Below are 18,398 nucleotides of genomic sequence, written 5' to 3' on the forward strand. Positions count from 1 at the left end.
GCTTTCAGTTTTGTGCCGAATGCTGCCATCAATCCACGGTTTATGGTTAGGGAAGGTTTTAATAGTAACAGTGGGTACAACATCTCCAATGTACTTCCTAATAAACTCACTCATCGAGTTAGCGTATACGTCGATGTTATTGTCTGAGCCTACCCGGAATATATCCCAGTCCAAGTGATCGAAGAAATCTTGAAGAGTGGAATCCGATTGGTCAGACCAGAGTTGGACAGACCTAAGCACGGGCACGGGCGCGCAACAAGAGTCATGGTCAGATTTGCCGAAGGGAGGGCGGGGGAGGGCCTTGTATGCGTCGCGAATGTTAGAGTAGCAGTGTTCCAATGTTTTGCTCGAGCTGGTACAATTTTCTAAATCATGTCATTTCATCCCTCTCTCTGGTCTCCCTACTGCTCTCCAGGTTGCTGATGCACTGTTCCTGCAGGTCTTCTGGAGGACAGCGTCTACCGACCGTGGCCCCCAATTCACATCACAGGTATGGAGAGCCTTTATGGAGAAGCTCGGGGTCACGGTTAGCCTCACATCCGGGTACTGGTCTCAGTTAAACGGGCAGGTGGAGAGGATGAACCAGGAGCTGGGGAGGTTCCTGAGGAGTCACTGCCAGGATCGGCAAGGGGAGGGTGCCCGATTCCTTCCATGGGCGGAGTACGCTCTGAATTCGTTAAGTCAATCCTCCACCGGGCTGACTCCCTTCCAGTGTGTTCTGCATTATTAGCCGGCCCTGGCTCGTTGGACCCCGGGCCAGACCGAAGCTCCTGTGGCTGATGAGTGTTTCAGGCATGCAGAAGAAGTGTGGAGCGATGCTCATGTGAGACTCCAGTGTGCCGTCCACCATCAGAAGAAGCAGGCAGACCGCCATCGCAGTGAGATTCCCTTGTTCCATCCTGGGGATCGTGTCTGGTTCTCTACCAGGAACCTCCCACTCCGCCTGCCCTGCAAGAAGCTGAGCCCCCGGGTTGTAGGTTGTGGGGCCATTCAAGGTTCTCCGGGGGGTCAATGAGGTGACGTATAGATTACAGCTCCCCAGTGACTACTGCATCTCACCTTCCTTTAATGTCTCCCTTCTCAGGCCGGTGGTTCCTGATCCCCTGGCTGAGGCTATCCCCCACGACAACCCCCTGGATGTCGAGGGAGGTCCGGCCTATGCCGTCAGATCCCTACTGGACTCCCGCCGTCATGGGGGTCGGCTCCGGTACCTGGTGGACTGGGAGGGGTATGGTCCAGAGGAGCGGTGTTGGGTTCCAGTGGAAGACATTCTGGATCCCAACATCATCCGTGATTTCCATCTTCGCCGCCCAGACCGGCCCGCTCCTCATCCTCATCCTCGGGGCCGTCCCTCTGGCCGGCGTCGTCCTATGGTTGGAGCCACGTGTCGGGGGAGGGGGGAGCGGTGTGTACTGTCACGTCTACTCCCGCTCCTCTCCTCCGGTGTTCGACATCGACACTTTAGGCAACAATCATTTACGCGCACCTGGCATTAATCATTACGCGCACCACGCATCAATCATTACGCGCACCTGCTCCTCATGATTAGGCTCACCTGGACTCCATTTCCGCTCTCATTACCTAGTAGTTGTTTGGGCTAAATTATAGATGGGCTATGTATAGGTGCAGTGATCTGTGAGCTGCTCTGACAGCTGGTGCTTAAAGCTAGTGAGGGAGATAAGTGTTTCCAGTTTCAGAGATTTTTGTAGTTCGTTCCAGTCATTGGCAGCAGAGAACTGGAAGGAGAGACGGCCAAAGGAGGAATTGGCTTTGGGGGTGACTAGAGAGATATACCTGCTGGAGCGCGTGCTACTATGGGTGCTGCTATGGTGGCCAGTGAGCGGAGATAAGGGGGGACTTTACCTAGCAGGGTCTTGTAGATGACCTGGAGCCAGTGGGTTTGGCGACGATTATGAAGCGAAGGCCAGCCAACGAGAGCGTACAGGTCGCAGTGGTGGGTAGTATATGATGCTTTGGTCACAAAACGGATGGCACTGTGATAGACTGCATCCAGTTTGTTGAGTAGAGTGTTGGAGGCTATTTTGTAAATGACATCGCCGAAGTCGAGGATCGGTAGAATGGTCAGTTTTACGAGGGTATGTTTAGCAGCATGAGTGAAGGATGCTTTGTTGCGAAATAGGAAGCCAATTCTAGATTTAACTTTGGATTGGAGATGTTTGATGTGAGTCTGGAAGGAGAGTTTACAGTCTAACCAGACACCTAGGTATTTGTAGTTGTCCACATATTCTAAGTCAGAACCATCCAGAGTAGTGATGCTGGACAGGCGGGCAGGTGCAGGCAGCGATCGGTTGAAGAGCATGCATTTAGTTTTACTTGTATTTAGGAGCAGTTGGAGGCCACGGAAGGAGAGTTGTATGGCATTGAAGCTTGTCTGGAGGTTAGTTAACAGTGTCAAAAGAAGGGCCAGAAGTATACAGAATGGTGTCGTCTGCGTAGAGGTGGATCAGAGACTCAGGTACGGGGAGTAGAACATTTAATATGGAACAGACATCAAACAAGACAGAGAACCTTCAGAACCGGGTATGCAAAGACAAACAAACATTAATCCTGAGCGGGGAACAGAGCTTGGGAACAGACAGATATAGTGGCGGTAATGACACAGGTGATTGAGTCCAGGTGATTCCAATAATACGCTGATGCGCGTGACGGGGGGAAGGCAGGTGTGTGTACTGATGGTGGCAGGAGTGCTTAATGCTGGGGGAGCCTGGCACCTTCGAGCACCAGGGAGGGGGAGCGGGAGCAGGCGTGACACCTAGTGATGTTATCACAACACAAACAGATAAACCACCTTATTTGTTAATATGTAACCATTTATTGCCCTGACGCAGTCATGGTTGTGATAGGATCAGAGATGCATCCAGGGCTGGCAGAGCTATTGCTGAGGAAAACTCTTCACAGGAAGCTTATCATGTTACCATGTTCAGAGGAAGTATAGCTTATGACTGTAACATCAACAGATCAAATTCAAGGCGAGTTCTTTTTTCTAATACCACAAGTTGAAAAGGAGAATAGAAAATGGCTGGGTGCAACACAGACTGCGTTGAGAAACCAATAGCTAGAGGATTTGAAATACTTGGGCGTTTTGTTGGTAGACACCACTGGTGGTTTTTTATTCTTCCCATGTTCATTTCTGCGGGTCTTGGCGGAGGATTTTACTTCCTTGCGGACAGAGAAGCAAACGGCATTGAAGAGATGTTTACACCTCTGGATGGACCAGCGAAAGACGAACGACAAGTAGTTAAAGAATACTTTCCACAGAATGATAGCGACTTCTCTCGTTTGCGGCTCTATACTGAAGGGACCTTTGCATCTCTCATAATTGTTACGCCTACAGCAAATATCCTCACAAATCCTGCTTTCACAAAAATTGTTGCTATGGACAGGGAAGTGAAAGCCATTGAAGTAGGAACATTTAATTTCTCAAGCCTTTGTGTTAAGAAAGGTGACGTGTGCGTGTCAAATTCAATCTTTGATATTGTAAAAACTCCCAATGTTACCACGACAACTATTGATTACCCATATCATGACAACATTTTCATCGCATCTGAAATTGGTGGTGTGAAACTGAAAACTGGATCAACTGAAATTGAAAGCGCAAAGGCAATTCGACTTTTTTACTTCTTAAAAGAAGACAACCAGACTGTAAATACGATGTGGCTGCAGAAGTTTATAGAGACTGCGTCGATGATGCAAAAAGAAGAAGGCGTGAGTACATCGTTTTAGAGATGAAACATATAACATGTTTTTTTTATCAACTTGTTTATGATGGGTGTCTCATATCTCATATCAAATCAAATCAAATGTATTTATATAGCCCTTCTTACATCAGCTGATGTCACAAAGTGCTGTACAGAAACCCAGCCTAAAACCCCAAACAGCAAGCAATGCAGGTGTAGAAGCACGGTGGCTAGGAAAAACTCCCTAGAAAGGCCAAAACCTAGGAAGAAACGTAGAGAGGAACCAGGCTATGAGGGGTGGCCAGTCCTCTTCTGGCTGTGCCGGGTGGAGATTATAACAGCACATGGCCTAGATGTTCAAATGTTCATAAATGACCAGCATGGTCAAATAATAATAATCATAGTAGTTGTCGAGGGTGCAACAAGTCAGTAACACAAGAGTAAGTGTCAATTGGCTTTTTCATAGCCGATCTTTGAGAGTATCTCTACCGCTCCTGCTGTCTCTAGAGAGTTGAAAACAGCAGGTCTGGGACAGGTAGCACGTCCGGTGAATAGGTCAGGGTTCCAGCAGGTCTGGGACAACAGGTCTGGGACAGGTAGCACGTCCGGTGAACAGGTCAGGGTTCCATAGCTGCAGGCAGAACAGTTGGAACTGGAGCAGCCCTCACTAGCTTTAAGCACCAGCTGTCAGAGCAGCTCACAGATCACTGCACCTGTAAACAGCCCATCTACCTACCTCATCCCCATACTGTATTTATTTATTTATCTTGCTCCTTTGCACCCCAGTATCTCTACTTGCACATTCATCTTCTGCACATCTACCATTCCAGTGTTTAATTTCTATATTGTAATTACTTCGCCACCATGGCCTATTTATTGCCTTACCTCCCTTATCTCACCTCATTTCCACTCACTGTATATAGACTTTTTGTTTTCTTTTGTTCTACTGTATTATTGACTGTATGTTTGTTTATTCCATGTCTATCTCTGTGTTGTTGTATGTGTCGAATTGCTATGCTTTATCTTGGCCAGGTCGCAGTTGTAAATGAGAACTTGTTCTCAACTAGCCTACCTGGTTAAATAAAGGTGAAACAAATTAAATGTGTAGGCCTACAGCCTAATTAATTGATCAAACTGCACATTTAAGCTCCATTTAGAAAACCATGTAATGTCATGATAATTGGATTATTCAAACATCTTGAGTTGTTTTACTAATGTTACCTGGATATGTTCTTGTATCTATATTCTTATTTGTCTTTGCAGATGACCGTATCTTATTTTACATCAATATCAAGGGATGAAGAGTTTGAGAAGAGCTCTGACTCAATCATTCCTCTCTTCTCATTGACCTATGCCCTGGCCATCACTTTTTCAATCACATCTTGTATAAGGTATCTGTTATGATTTCAATAAATATAGGACAATGAATATAGGACAGCTTGATAGAAAATCTTAATGACAGTGTTGACTGTAAAAAAACAAAAAGCTAGATTTGGGGCTAAATTCAAATCAAATCCACATTGTGACCCACAATACTTTTTAAAAGACATATCAGAAAGGACTATAACAAACATTTTATGATAAACTCATTCTCAGCATTTACATTTTAGTCATTTAGCAGACACTGCATTACTCTTTTTAAGGCATATCAGAGAGCACTACTTATCAGCCTTTACCCACACTGGGACTAATGTTGTGTTTTTCTAGGTTGGACTGTGTTAGGAACAAGGTGTGGGTGGCGACCTTTGGTGTCCTCTCAGCTGGTATGGCAGTGTTGTCCAGTTTTGGGTTGTTGCTGTACTGTGGGATGCCCTTCGCTATGACTGTGGCAACAGCTCCATTCCTGATTCTGGGTAAGCTTAGAAACTCTCATTATGATACAATTAACCAATGCAATTGACATCCTGTTTTGACCTGATATGAAATTTACTCAGATTGTGATCTTAACAGATGTGATCACAGGAATGAACACGGGTAGAAACTGTTGAGAAGCCTTTTTGTCCTAGACTTGGCACTCCGGTATGTGATCACAGGAATGAACACGGGTAGAAACAAGATCTGACATTTTGTAAAACGTTGCCTTTTTCTCCACAGGAATTGGTGTTGACGACATGTTCATCATGATTTCTTGCTGGCAGCAGACTCAAGTTCATGGCGACGTAGAGGATCGTATGGCAGCTACATACAAAGAGGCAGCTGTTTCTATCACCATCACAACACTAACTGATGCCTTGGCTTTCTATATTGGTCTGTTAACTCCCTTTGGTTCTGTACAGTCCTTTTGTATGTATACTGGCACAGCTGTCCTGTTCTGCTACCTGTACAACATCACCTTCTTTGGTGCATTTCTAGCACTGAATGGAAGACGTGAAAAGAGCAACAGACATTGGCTGACCTGCGTGAAGGTTCCAGAACCAGAGGAGAATTCTGAAAAGTACAATATCTGTTCTGTAGGGGGAGCTTATGATCATGAAACGGGAAAAGAGGAACCAATGCCAATTAACAACTTCTTTAAGACGTACTATGGTCCATTTCTAACAAATAATTGGACCAAGGGGTTTGTGATCCTGCTCTATGCTGTATATTTGGGCTTAAGCATCTATGGTTGCTCCCAAATCAAAGAGGGCATAGACCTTAAAAACCTAGCAGCTGATAGCTCATACGTGGGTAGCTATTATGACAATGAGGATGAATTCTTTTCAGAGTATGGCCCAAATGTTATGGTTGTTGTGACCGATAGTACGTTTAAATATTGGGATGAAAGTGCTCGGAATAGTCTCGACTCCTGCCTTCAAAAGTTTGAAGATCTATCAATGGTTTCTCAAAACAGGACCATATCTTGGCTCAATGGGTATCTTATATTTGGAAAGATGACCAATTTGAATCTAAGTGTGGAAAATACATTCAAAAGTAATTTGTCTGCATTTCTTGAGAGGTCTGATTTCATTCAAGATGTGGATTTTACAGACAACACAATATATGCTTCACGTATGTTCATTCAGACAGTCAATGTCAGTACAGCTGTTGATGAAAAGAACATGTTGAATGAGCTTCGAGAGACAGCTAAGGATTGTCCAGTAAAGTTGGTTGTTTACCACCCTGCTTTCATATACTTTGACCAGTATGCAGTCATTGTTAGTAATACCATCCAAAACATTGTAGTTGCCACTCTTGCCATGCTGGTGATCTCCCTCATGTTGATTCCCAACCCGATATGTTCTCTGTGGGTGACCTTTGCCATTGCCTCTGTCATAGTGGGTGTTGCTGGTTTCATGACATTTTGGGATGTCAATCTAGACTCTGTATCTATGATCAACCTTGTCATCTGCATTGGTTTCTCAGTGGACTTTTCTGCTCACATTTCCTATGCCTTTGTCTCTAGCAATAAGAGAACTGCTAATGAGAAGGCTATAGATGCTGTCTATCACTTGGGGTATCCTATCATACAGGGAGCTGTGTCTACTATCTTAGGAGTGGTGGTGCTGTCTGCAGCTGAGAGCTACATCTTCAGAACCTTCTTTAAGATCATGTTCTTGGTCATTTCGTTTGGGGCCGTCCACGGTATAGTCTTTATCCCCGTTTTTTTGTCTTTCTTTGGAATCTGCGGCGCTAAAGTTGGTGATGAAGAAGATGCAGGTGATAACCCTCAAGATAATACCTATCAATTTAAACGGAAAGGGAATGATATTATTGCTTGTGAAAACAATTTCTGACTGTCCTTAAAACTGCTGGGCTGGGTGGTCATTCATTCTTGAAGCTGCTAAGCACGACCCCCAGCTGCAGCATTTGCACCTGTTTCTACTGATAACTATCAGACATAGAAGCTGCTAGAAAAAAAAGTCAAATAAAGTTAATGATAAAGGACATTATCATAAAGTGTACATTGTAGCTTTGATTGTGGTGTTTTATCCCCTATTGGAAGAAAATATAACACATTGTGTATAAATGCTTACTAAATCTGACTTGCATTTGACAAATGTAATTATTTTTTTAGTTATAGTTGTAATATGTAGGAATCTATAGAATTAGAATGTCTAAGTTATTCTGAAAAGCACACAAACACAGCAGGTTATAGGTTATAGATTACAGGTTATAGATTACAGGTTATAGATTACAGGTTATTTGGTTATAGGTTATAGATTACAGGTTATAGATTACAGGTTATAGATTACAGGTTATAGATTACAGGTTTTGGTTATATGTTATAGATTACAGGTTTTGGTTATAGGTTATAGAATACAGGTTATAGATTACAGGTTATAGATTACAGGTTTTGGTTATATGTTATAGATTACAGGTTTTGGTTATAGGTTATAGAATACAGGTTTTGGTTATAGGTTATAGATTACAGGTTATAGATTACAGGTTATAGATTACAGGTTATAGATTACAGGTTATAGATTACAGGTTTTGGTTATATGTTATAGAATACAGGTTTTGGTTATAGGTTATAGATTACAGGTTTTGATTATAGGTTATAGATTACAGGTTATAGATTACAGGTTATAGATTACAGGTTTTGGTTATATGTTATAGATTACAGGTTTTGGTTATAGGTTATAGATTACAGGTTTTGATTATAGGTTATAGATTACAGGTTATAGATTACAGGTTATAGATTACAGGTTTTGATTATAGGCAACACATTCTTTGTTTTTGTTACTGAGTTTGTCATGCATTGCAAAGGTAAAAAAATATATGTGAGATTTCATATTTAATTTGTATTTAGTCATATTGAGTTTCAGTCTATCGAACTGTGTAATAGAGTTTTTCTGTAGTGTCTATTTTGTTTAACAATGTTTATTCATTTGGTTTGTGTTTTTCAACAAGGCATTCGAGTGCCATGTTTATTATTTAACTACATCTATTAATTACATGCAAGTAGACTATGTTGATGATATTAACGGTAGATTAATCCGTATCGCGGAAGTTCAACGTTACAGTGTGATTCAAATTTAAACACTACAAAAGTAATTTTGACTCAAACATTCTAACAGTCTAATAAATATATTTCATATATGCTATTGGAAAAATAATAATGTGGCTATGTTTATGAAGGTCATCAGAGTAATCTTGAAAAAGATTTCAAGGAACACAATAGCTTTTTCATTAGTGTGAGCGGACCAAGTCATTTGGTGTCACTCTAAAGCGGAAAGGTGGAACAAGCGAGTCAGGAGTAGGTTTTCTTGGTTGAACCCAGTTCTCTATTGAGGGATTTCTGACGATACAAACACTCCAACACAACCAATGAGAATCTCCCAAGGAACATCATACATCTTCTTCTTTAGATGACACAGGAACACAAGACGATTTTCTTTAAGCTATAACAACAATCACAGGTTCGTCACCGTCTTAATGATTCTTCGTGGATCGCTCCCCTCTCTTGGTGGCCATCCTCCAGAGATAGTTTATCTTCTTCTTCTCTCCCCTTCGCTGGTTCCCTCCTCCCTCTTGTAGGGGAAAGAGAATATGTCGTTAGTACCGTCAGCTGTGCTTAATTGCCTCTGGTCACATTGTCTCACATGCCTGGTTGGGCTACTATCCGTGAGCCCAGCCTGCCCTCTGGTGGTCCTTCCACATTAGTTTATGTTACTGTAGGCTACCTGTTGCAGCATGCTCAAATGCAGAGTTTGGTTTTAGATTGATTTAGTTATTTAGGGAAACCTCAGAATATGCTCTTTCTGATAGTATACAGAAATCAAAAACGTCCTACCTTCATCTGTTGAAGGATTTGAAAATGTAACTTTTTGGCTCTCATGGGGGGGGGGGGGAAATGACATGTCCTCTTACAACTGCTTATAACTACAAATTATGTATGTACAACATACATGTGTTAAATAGACTTATTTAGAAAAAGTCAAGGACGGAGGAAAGGCTTGACTTTGAAAATGGCAGAGATATTTTAATTTTTAAATTCATATTGAGTCAAAATGACTTACTCTGCTCTTCTAATATTAAAGGTGTACTTCCTGTTAGCAGAGACTGTGTTCAGGGTAAATGCGGCATATGTCGACTCAATCGGTTTACATTTCTACATTTTCAGCGATACAGACTGATTAGAGCCCTTAGTAAAAAATCATGAGTAAACTGTTGATTGTCACCAACTTCCATATTTGGCCGATACAATTTTTTATATTTGATGTGTAAATTCAGAATAACTACGTTACTATGCTATTATATTCGCTATGATATTCTTATATGTTATGTAGAGTACTAATGAATTATCATGTGATCTTCCAAGACATTGACTCAGCTTTGATGTAACTTTTACTAAACGAGTACCATTGTGACTCTCTGGTGCACTCTGGCAGCACTACACCCATGCAGTCCTCTCCATCGAAACGAGCGCACCTAGCCTACATGTTTGCCTCACGAAAAATGTTATGATGCAATGAGATGCCACATGTGTGGCTGTTTTATAAAAAAATCTGGGAATATTTGGCCAAGTAAAAATGTATGTCTGGTCAATTGGATTGAAGTAGCAGCAAATGTGTTGAATGGGTAACTAATGAACATGGAGAGCCTCACAAGTTTGACGAAATGACCTTATGTCTTTTTAATCTAATAGGCTCTTTACTTACTTTTGTAGATATTCATCAGAAACTTTTTGTAACTAGATAGGCCTGTCTTTTCCAAGGTTAGCTGGATTTTAGCCCAAAAGAATTTGATAAATATGAGTACAGACCTATCTTCACAGGTCCAAAAAAGTTGGACCCATTCGGGAATGGACCTGTGGCTTTCCCACAGGTCCAATTTCCCACCCTAGACCCAATTCATGTAGACCCGGTCCGATCCGAGTGAGGGAAGCAGCAGAAAAGTCATTTTTTTTAAGGTACTTTATTAAACGGAGCTGATAAAGCACGGGAGAAGGGAGAGAAGGATGCCACTCTAGCAAGCAGGGGGAGGGGCCGTACTGTGAGCGAGTGACACGGGGAGCAAGGAGGGAGGGAGGGAGAGAGGGACGAGAGACAGCAACCAACCAAGTCGACTCGTGCTATAGTAGACCAATAGCTGCCATAGCTAGGCTATTTATTATCAAATATGATTACGTAATACCTCTCTTGACTGCATCAAACCGGGAGAAGCTAGTAAACCAACATAGCTAACGTCAGCTAGCTAGGCTAATTGAGGCTGCAGTGTACATGCGCTTTCTCATCCTGCAGTTACAAACAACAACATCTCCATTCAGAATATGAAGTATCAGCCTACCTGTTGGCTCTTTGTTGTTGTAGCCTATCCTTTAACTTTTAATTTTGTCCTTTTAATTCCATATTCCATTGATTATATAGCTCTTAACTTTTGCTACACACGGAGGCTCTATGACTGTAACCTATTGCCGTCTCTGATGAGTTTAGAGGCTTTTTCAGTTGTCACAGTTCCAGAAGAATTGCTGTCTCAGTTGCATGAATACTGCATTCACCCTGTAGTGTTAGACTTCCTGATGCAACTTGCTCCTGTTACAGTAGCATATAGATCCTCTTCAAGGCCCGGGTTTCCTGTCAAAATAGGCAGCTTGACAGTGTTTGAACCCCTGCAAGAGGAAATGATTGTGTATCTGAAAGCAATTGATGAAGGTGTTGATCACTTTGAAGTATGTGGTTGCTTTACAGACAAAGAGGGAAGAGTGTTGGCTGAGCTTAAACATGTGATGATTAAATATCTTGGGAGCCGCTCTCCTGTTGCTGAAGAATACTTCATCCACAATGACTTCTGTGTAGTTCTCGGACGGAAGGTCTTGGTCTTTTTTGACCAGGTAGGAGTATCAAAATCCATGCATCAAGTCATGCAGCAGCACTTGAGCTCAAAGTCTAGATGCCTTACATATGCTAAGGAGGTCTTGAGCCATGGATTTCCTACACTCTTGGCAAACTTTATTACCTCAAGCAAAACTTTGAGGAAGTCTTGTTTGAGTGGGGTCAGGAAGACCATATTGGAAACTGCTGTGATCCAGAACTATTTGACGGAATGGAAGTGAAGGTAATGAATTTTCCCAAAGTCCATCAGAATAACAACCTACTGATCAACAGAGAACACGGTGGACTGTGTATCAGCCCAGGCTTTGTCCTGTAAGATATGACTAGAAAGGGCAGATATTTCCTTCTAGCTGATTGACATCAGCTCTGTCTCTACAGAGGACATCAGATCTCCGACAAAATCAAATCAAAGGACATTTTATTTGGCACATGCGCCAAATACAACAAGTGTAGACCTTACCATGAAATGCTTACTTTACAAGCCCTTAACCAACAATGCAGTTCAAGAAAAATAGTTAAGAAAATATTTACTAAATAAACTAAAGTAAAAAATGAAATAATAACTAAGACAATAAAATAACAGTCCCAAGGTTATATACAGGGGTACCGGTACCCAGTCTACGCACAGGGGTACAGGTAAGTCAAGTGAATTTGTACATGTACTGTAAGGTATGTGTAAAGTGACTATGCATAGATAATGAGGTGTTTGACCTAACATAAGAACAATTCAGTGTATGCCGTTCTATTCTGTTCTTTTGAAATAGACTACATTTTCTTTATAGCTTGTTTCTTTAGAACTGTCTAAAATAAATAATGAATTTATTGTGAAGGTGTAGGCTATATTACATGGATGTATTGTGACGATGTAGGCTATATTACATGGATTTATTAGACTTTTTAAAATGTAGATGTTCCAAAGGTCTGCATCAGCAGTTAATTAAAGTGAGAACGACAGTTATTTGCTTGACAATCACCATCTGAAGAAATGTTGTGACCGCCACAGCCCTAGTGTTCACTCAGTGCCTTTTGGCCACACATTTATTGTGCATTTGGACAGGAGATCCTTTCTCTAGAGACCTCTACATTTCAGAAAATGTCATCCGGTAGCATTGACTTCCTGTCTGTTGAGGAATCGGAGTTGTACTTCAGCTCAAAGACCCTGTCTGGTGTGGTACTGGGTAAAGATGATTCCAAAAGGCACACTGTCCAACATTCAGTTGCTCTTTTCCAGAAGAAGTCTGTGTACATTGTCACAGGTGGTATCTCTGGGCTGGGGTTTGAAACAGTGAAGTTCCTTTCTCAGAAAGGTGGAGAGTACATCGTCATACTCTCCAGAAGTAGCCCCACACCAGACATACAGCAGGAGATAGTCCTTCTGGAGAGACAATGGACTGTCCAGATTGTATGGATGGGATGTGATGTCTCTGTTTCTGAGCATGTGCTCAGAGTGATTGGTCTCATTGGTCAGAAGTTTCCCTCTTGTCCAATCAAAGGGGTGTTTCACAGTGCAGTCGTCCTGCATGATGGGTTGATTGAAACCCTTGACAAATCCCACTTTGAGAAAGTCCTAAAGCCCAAGGTGAGTGGAGCTCTGAATCTTCACCACGCCACAAAACACTGTTAGAGGAGTAGCAGCACGCAAAGTAGTCCATCGCCTCACAAACAAAAATGATCATATTTGACCTAGTGGTGGCGCTCTAAACATGCACAAATTCCCATAGGAACACAGCCATTTTAAAAGCACAGGGGCTTGTGCAGGAATGATATACATATGAACTTATTACTTTTTTTAAAGCTGAAGTCGTAACCTTTTCACTGATGTAATCAGATCTCATGTCTGATTCCCAGTTCGTCCACTAGATTGCAGTAGAATATCACATGACATAACTTGGCCACTTGAAACCATAGACTTCTGGTATGTCACTGTGCTAAAATGGCTGAAAAGACTTTCTGACATCTAAAATTTACCCTAGCAACCAGGGCTTTCTGTTTCTGACGTTTACATTTGTATTTTTTTAATAACACACAGTTACGCAAGGAACCATCAAACTTGTTTTCCCATTCGGTTTTCCCATTGGAAACAAGTGAGACAGATCAACGACACATATGGAGGATTTAAGGTAATGTCATATTAAAATGTGGATGGAAAAAGAAATGCATTGCCTTACGATCAAATCAAATCACATTTTATATTATGTCACATGCTTCGAAAACAACAGTTTTAGACTAACAGTAAAATGATTACTTACAGGTACTTTTTTAAAGATAAAAAATAGAAAAATAACAGAAATAGTGACATGAGGAATAAATATACAGTAAAAAATGAATAACAATAACGAGTAAAAATAACATGGCTATATACAGGAAGTACCAGTACAGAGTTGATGTGCAGGGGTACAAGGAAAACTCAGCAAAAAAAGAAACGTCCCTTTTTCAGGACCCTGTCTTTCGAAGATAATTCGTAAAAATCCAAATCACTTCACAGAACTTCATTGTAAAGGGTTTAAACACTGCTTCCCATGCTTGTTCAATGAACCATAAACAATTAATGAACACGCACCTGCTTAGACTTTATCCAACATGTTACTGGGCCCACCCATAACCCCAGCCATACTCTGGACCTGGTTATTACCAAGGGGTTTTCTACTGGGCCCACCCATAACCACAGCCATACTCTGGACCTGGTTATTACCAAGGGGTTTTCTACTGGGCCCACCCATAACCACAGCCATACTCTGGACCTGGTTATTACCAAGGGGTTTTCTACTGGGCCCACCCATAACCACAGCCATACTCTGGACCTGGTTATTACCAAGGGGTTTTCTACTGGGCCCACCCATAACCACAGCCATACTCTGGACCTGGTTATTACCAAGGGGCTTTCTACTGGGCCCACCCATAACCACAGCCATACCCTGGACCTGGTTATTACCAAGGGGTTTTCTACTGGGCCCACCCATAACCACAGCCATACCCTGGACCTGGTTATTACCAAGGGGTTTTCTACTGGGCCCACCCATAACCACAGCCATACTCTGGACCTGGTTATTACCAAGGGGTTTTCTACTGGGCCCACCCATAACCACAGCCATACTCTGGACCTGGTTATTACCAAGGGGTTTTCTACTGGGCCCACCCATAACCACAGCCATACTCTGGACCTGGTTATTACCAAGGGGTTTTCTACTGGGCCCACCCATAACCACAGCCATACTCTGGACCTGGTTATTACCAAGGGGTTTTCTACTGGGCCCACCCATAACCACAGCCATACTCTGGACCTGGTGATTACCAAGGGGCTTTCTACTGGGCCCACCCATAACCACAGCCATACTCTGGACCTGGTTATTACCAAGGGGTTTTCTACTGGGCCCACCCATAACCACAGCCATACTCTGGACCTGGTTATTACCAAGGGGTTTTCTACTGGGCCCACCCATAACCACAGCCATACTCTGGACCTGGTTATTACCAAGGGGTTTTCTACTGGGCCCACCCATAACCACAGCCATACTCTGGACCTGGTTATTACCAAGGGGTTTTCTACTGGGCCCACCCATAACCACAGCCATACTCTGGACCTGGTTATTACCAAGGGGTTTTCTACTGGGCCCACCCATAACCACAGCCATACTCTGGACCTGGTTATTACCAAGGGGTTTTCTACTGGGCCCACCCATAACCCCAGCCATACTCTGGACCTGGTTATTACCAAGGGGCTTTCTACTGGGCCCACCCATAACCACAGCCATACTCTGGACCTGGTTATTACCAAGGGGCTTTCTACTGGGCCCAGCCATAACCGTGGCCATACTCTGGACCTGGTTATTACCAAGGGGCTTTCTACTGGGCCCACCCATAACCACAGCCATACTCTGGACCTGGTTATTACCAAGGGGTTTTCTACTGGGCCCACCCATAACCACAGCCATACTCTGGACCTGGTTATTACCAAGGGGCTTTCTACTGGGCCCACCCATAACCACAGCCATACTCTGGACCTGGTTATTACCAAGGGGTTTTCTACTGGGCCCACCCATAACCACAGCCATACTCTGGACCTGGTTATTACCAAGGGGCTTTCTACTGGGCCCAGCCATAACCACAGCCATACTCTGGACCTGGTTATTACCAAGGGGTTTTCTACTGGGCCCACCCATAACCCCAGCCATACTCTGGACCTGGTTATTACCAAGGGGCTTTCTACTGGGCCCACCCATAACCACAGCCATACTCTGGACCTGGTTATTACCAAGGGGCTTTCTACTGGGCCCAGCCATAACCGTGGCCATACTCTGGACCTGGTTATTACCAAGGGGCTTTCTACTGGGCCCACCCATAACCACAGCCATACTCTGGACCTGGTTATTACCAAGGGGTTTTCTACTGGGCCCACCCATAACCACAGCCATACTCTGGACCTGGTTATTACCAAGGGGCTTTCTACTGGGCCCACCCATAACCACAGCCATACTCTGGACCTGGTTATTACCAAGGGGTTTTCTACTGGGCCCACCCATAACCACAGCCATACTCTGGACCTGGTTATTACCAAGGGGCTTTCTACTGGGCCCAGCCATAACCACAGCCATACTCTGGACCTGGTTATTACCAAGGGGCTTTCTACTGGGCCCAGCCATAACCACAGCCATACTCTGGACCTGGTTATTACCAAGGGGATTTCTACTGGGCCCAGCCATAACCACAGCCATACTCTGGACCTGGTTATTACCAAGGGGCTTTCTACTGGGCCCAGCCATAACCACAGCCATACTCTGGACCTGGTTATTACTAAGGGGCTTTCTAATGGGCCCAGCCATAACCACAGCCATACTCTGGACCTGGTTATTACTAAGGGGCTTTCTAATGGGCCCACCCATAACCGTGGCCATACTCTGGACCTGGTTATTACCAAGGGGCTTTCTACTGGGCCCAGCCATAACCACAGCCATACTCTGGACCTGTTTATTAGCAAGGGGCATTCTACTGGGCCCACTCATAACCACAGCCATACTCTGGACCTGGTTATTACCAAGGGGCTTTCTACTGGGCCCACTCATAACCACAGCCATACTCTGGACCTGGTTATTACCAAGGGGCATTCTACTGGGCCCAGCCATAACTACAGCCATACTCTGGACCTGGTTATTACCAAGGGGCTTTCTATTGATATATCCTCTATTGTTGATGTTGCTTTATCTGATCAGCACTAGGGATTTATACTACCTTGTTGGCCAGAGCACAGGGTAATACTGAACGCATTATTAGGAAACAGTATCTTACCTCTGAAGTTGCTACAGATTTTATTGAGTGTATGAACAATACTTCACCACCTATTGTGCCTTCCTCTTGTGATGATTTAGCTTATAACTTTAATAATAAATTAAGGGCAACTATTGATGCCATAGTTCTAGTAAAGCTGAAAAGGGCCACATCCAAACAGAGAGCCCATTGGATGAGAGAGAAAACGAATAAATTAAAGAGAAATTGCAGAAAGGCGGAGCGGAAGTAGAGAAAGTCAAAGTTGCAGGTCCATTATGATATTCTGAGAGATCTACCTGGCATATATACTATCGTTCAAAAGTTTGTGGTCACTTAGAAATGTCCTTGTTTTTGAAAGAAAAGCTAATTTGTTGTCCATTAAAATAACATCAAATTTATCAGAAATACAGTGTAGACATTGTTAATGTTGTAAATGACTATCAAAACAAACTCTCAACCAATTATATTAATTTGGGGACAGGTCGAAAAGCATTAAACATTTATGGCAATTTAGCTAGCTAGCTTGCACTTGCTAGCTAATTTGTCCTATTTAGCTACCTTGCTGTTGCTAGGTAATTTGTCCTGGGATATAAACATTGAGTTGTTATTTTACCTGAAATGCACAAGGTCCTCTACTCCACCAATTAATCCACACATAAAACGGTCAACCGAATCGTTTCCAGTCATCTCTCCTCCTTCCAGGCTTTTTCTTCTCTTGACTTTATATTGCGATTGGCAACTTTCATAAATAACGTGCATTACCGCCACCAACCTATAACCAATGAGGAGATGGCACGTGGGTACCTGCTTCTATAAACCAATGAAGAGATGGGACAGCACCGCAGCGTGATCTGCGTCAGAAATATAACTGACTTCTATTTTAGCCCTTGGCAACGCAGACGCTCGTTGGCGTACGCGAGCAGTGTGGGTGCAATAATTGAATAATATAGATTTCTAAATTTATTTTGCAACGGTTGGGTACGCGAGCGGTGTAGTCAGCCTGTTATGCTTTCGCCATCTCCTCTTCGAGCCTCTAACCGGACAAAATTCCCATCTCTCCCTCTCCCTCGCTAGCTCGCTCTTTCTTTACTGTGAAAGATGCGATAGTTTGTGTTCTCAAATTAGACTACGGGAAATAGTTTTCTCCATTGCAAAAATACTGAATCTTAGGAGTCGATTCTGCGCTTGACACCCAGAAATGCGAGTCGACACCGGGAGTTGAGGAATCGATTATTTTGGAGTCGACTCCCACCACTAATAACGCACAGTATATTTGCGTGGTAGAATTCATGGCTATAGTTCCTTTCCTATGTTTGAGCTGCTTTTGAAAGCAAAAGTCGAATTAAAAACATTATTGGCATTGTTGAATTAGATTTTCATAATACCGAGCTAGGACTGATGGTTTGGTTAGCTAAACTAGCAAGTATGTTTGTTTGGTTACCAAGGCAACTACTGTCGCTATCTAGTAAACTTGCTAGCTACTTCAGTGGATGTTGAACACATTTCTAGCGGTAAATGTGCTAAATTATAGCCATGGTATAAAAGTGATAATCAACTCGCAGGTCTATGCGCTTTCCAGACAATAATTAAACTCCGTGGAAGACTTTCCACGACTTTCATTATTTTCCAGGGAAGGCATAACGTTAGACTTCGGTGATGTCATCTATAAAATAGCCTCCAACAC

General features: G+C 43.0%; 1 protein-coding gene across 15 annotated transcripts; it reads left to right on the forward strand.

The window, feature by feature from the left end:
* Positions 1-2,858: 2,858 nt before the first annotated feature.
* LOC106579686 (patched domain-containing protein 3) lies at positions 2,859-8,734 on the forward strand. Of its 15 annotated transcripts, none has more exons than XR_006760824.1 (6): positions 2,859-3,726; positions 4,962-5,089; positions 5,406-5,551; positions 5,793-7,801; positions 7,907-7,954; positions 8,078-8,734. XR_006760824.1 is itself a non-coding variant. In XM_045702787.1 (4 exons), the coding sequence occupies exons 1-4, from the start codon at positions 3,037-3,039 to the stop codon at positions 7,409-7,411; spliced, it is 2,583 nt and encodes an 860-aa protein (XP_045558743.1). In that variant the 5' UTR covers positions 2,859-3,036; the 3' UTR covers positions 7,412-8,734. The 15 variants fall into 15 exon arrangements, 1 of the variants encoding a protein (XP_045558743.1); XR_006760823.1 differs by having other exon boundaries at positions 7,907-7,926; positions 8,050-8,734; XR_006760822.1 differs by lacking the exon at positions 7,907-7,954 and adding an exon at positions 7,831-7,886 and having other exon boundaries at positions 5,793-7,773; positions 8,023-8,734.
* Positions 8,735-18,398: the final 9,664 nt, after the last annotated feature.

Source organism: Salmo salar, chromosome ssa19 (assembly GCF_905237065.1).
Source record: "Salmo salar chromosome ssa19, Ssal_v3.1, whole genome shotgun sequence".
NCBI lineage: Eukaryota > Metazoa > Chordata > Actinopteri > Salmoniformes > Salmonidae > Salmo > Salmo salar.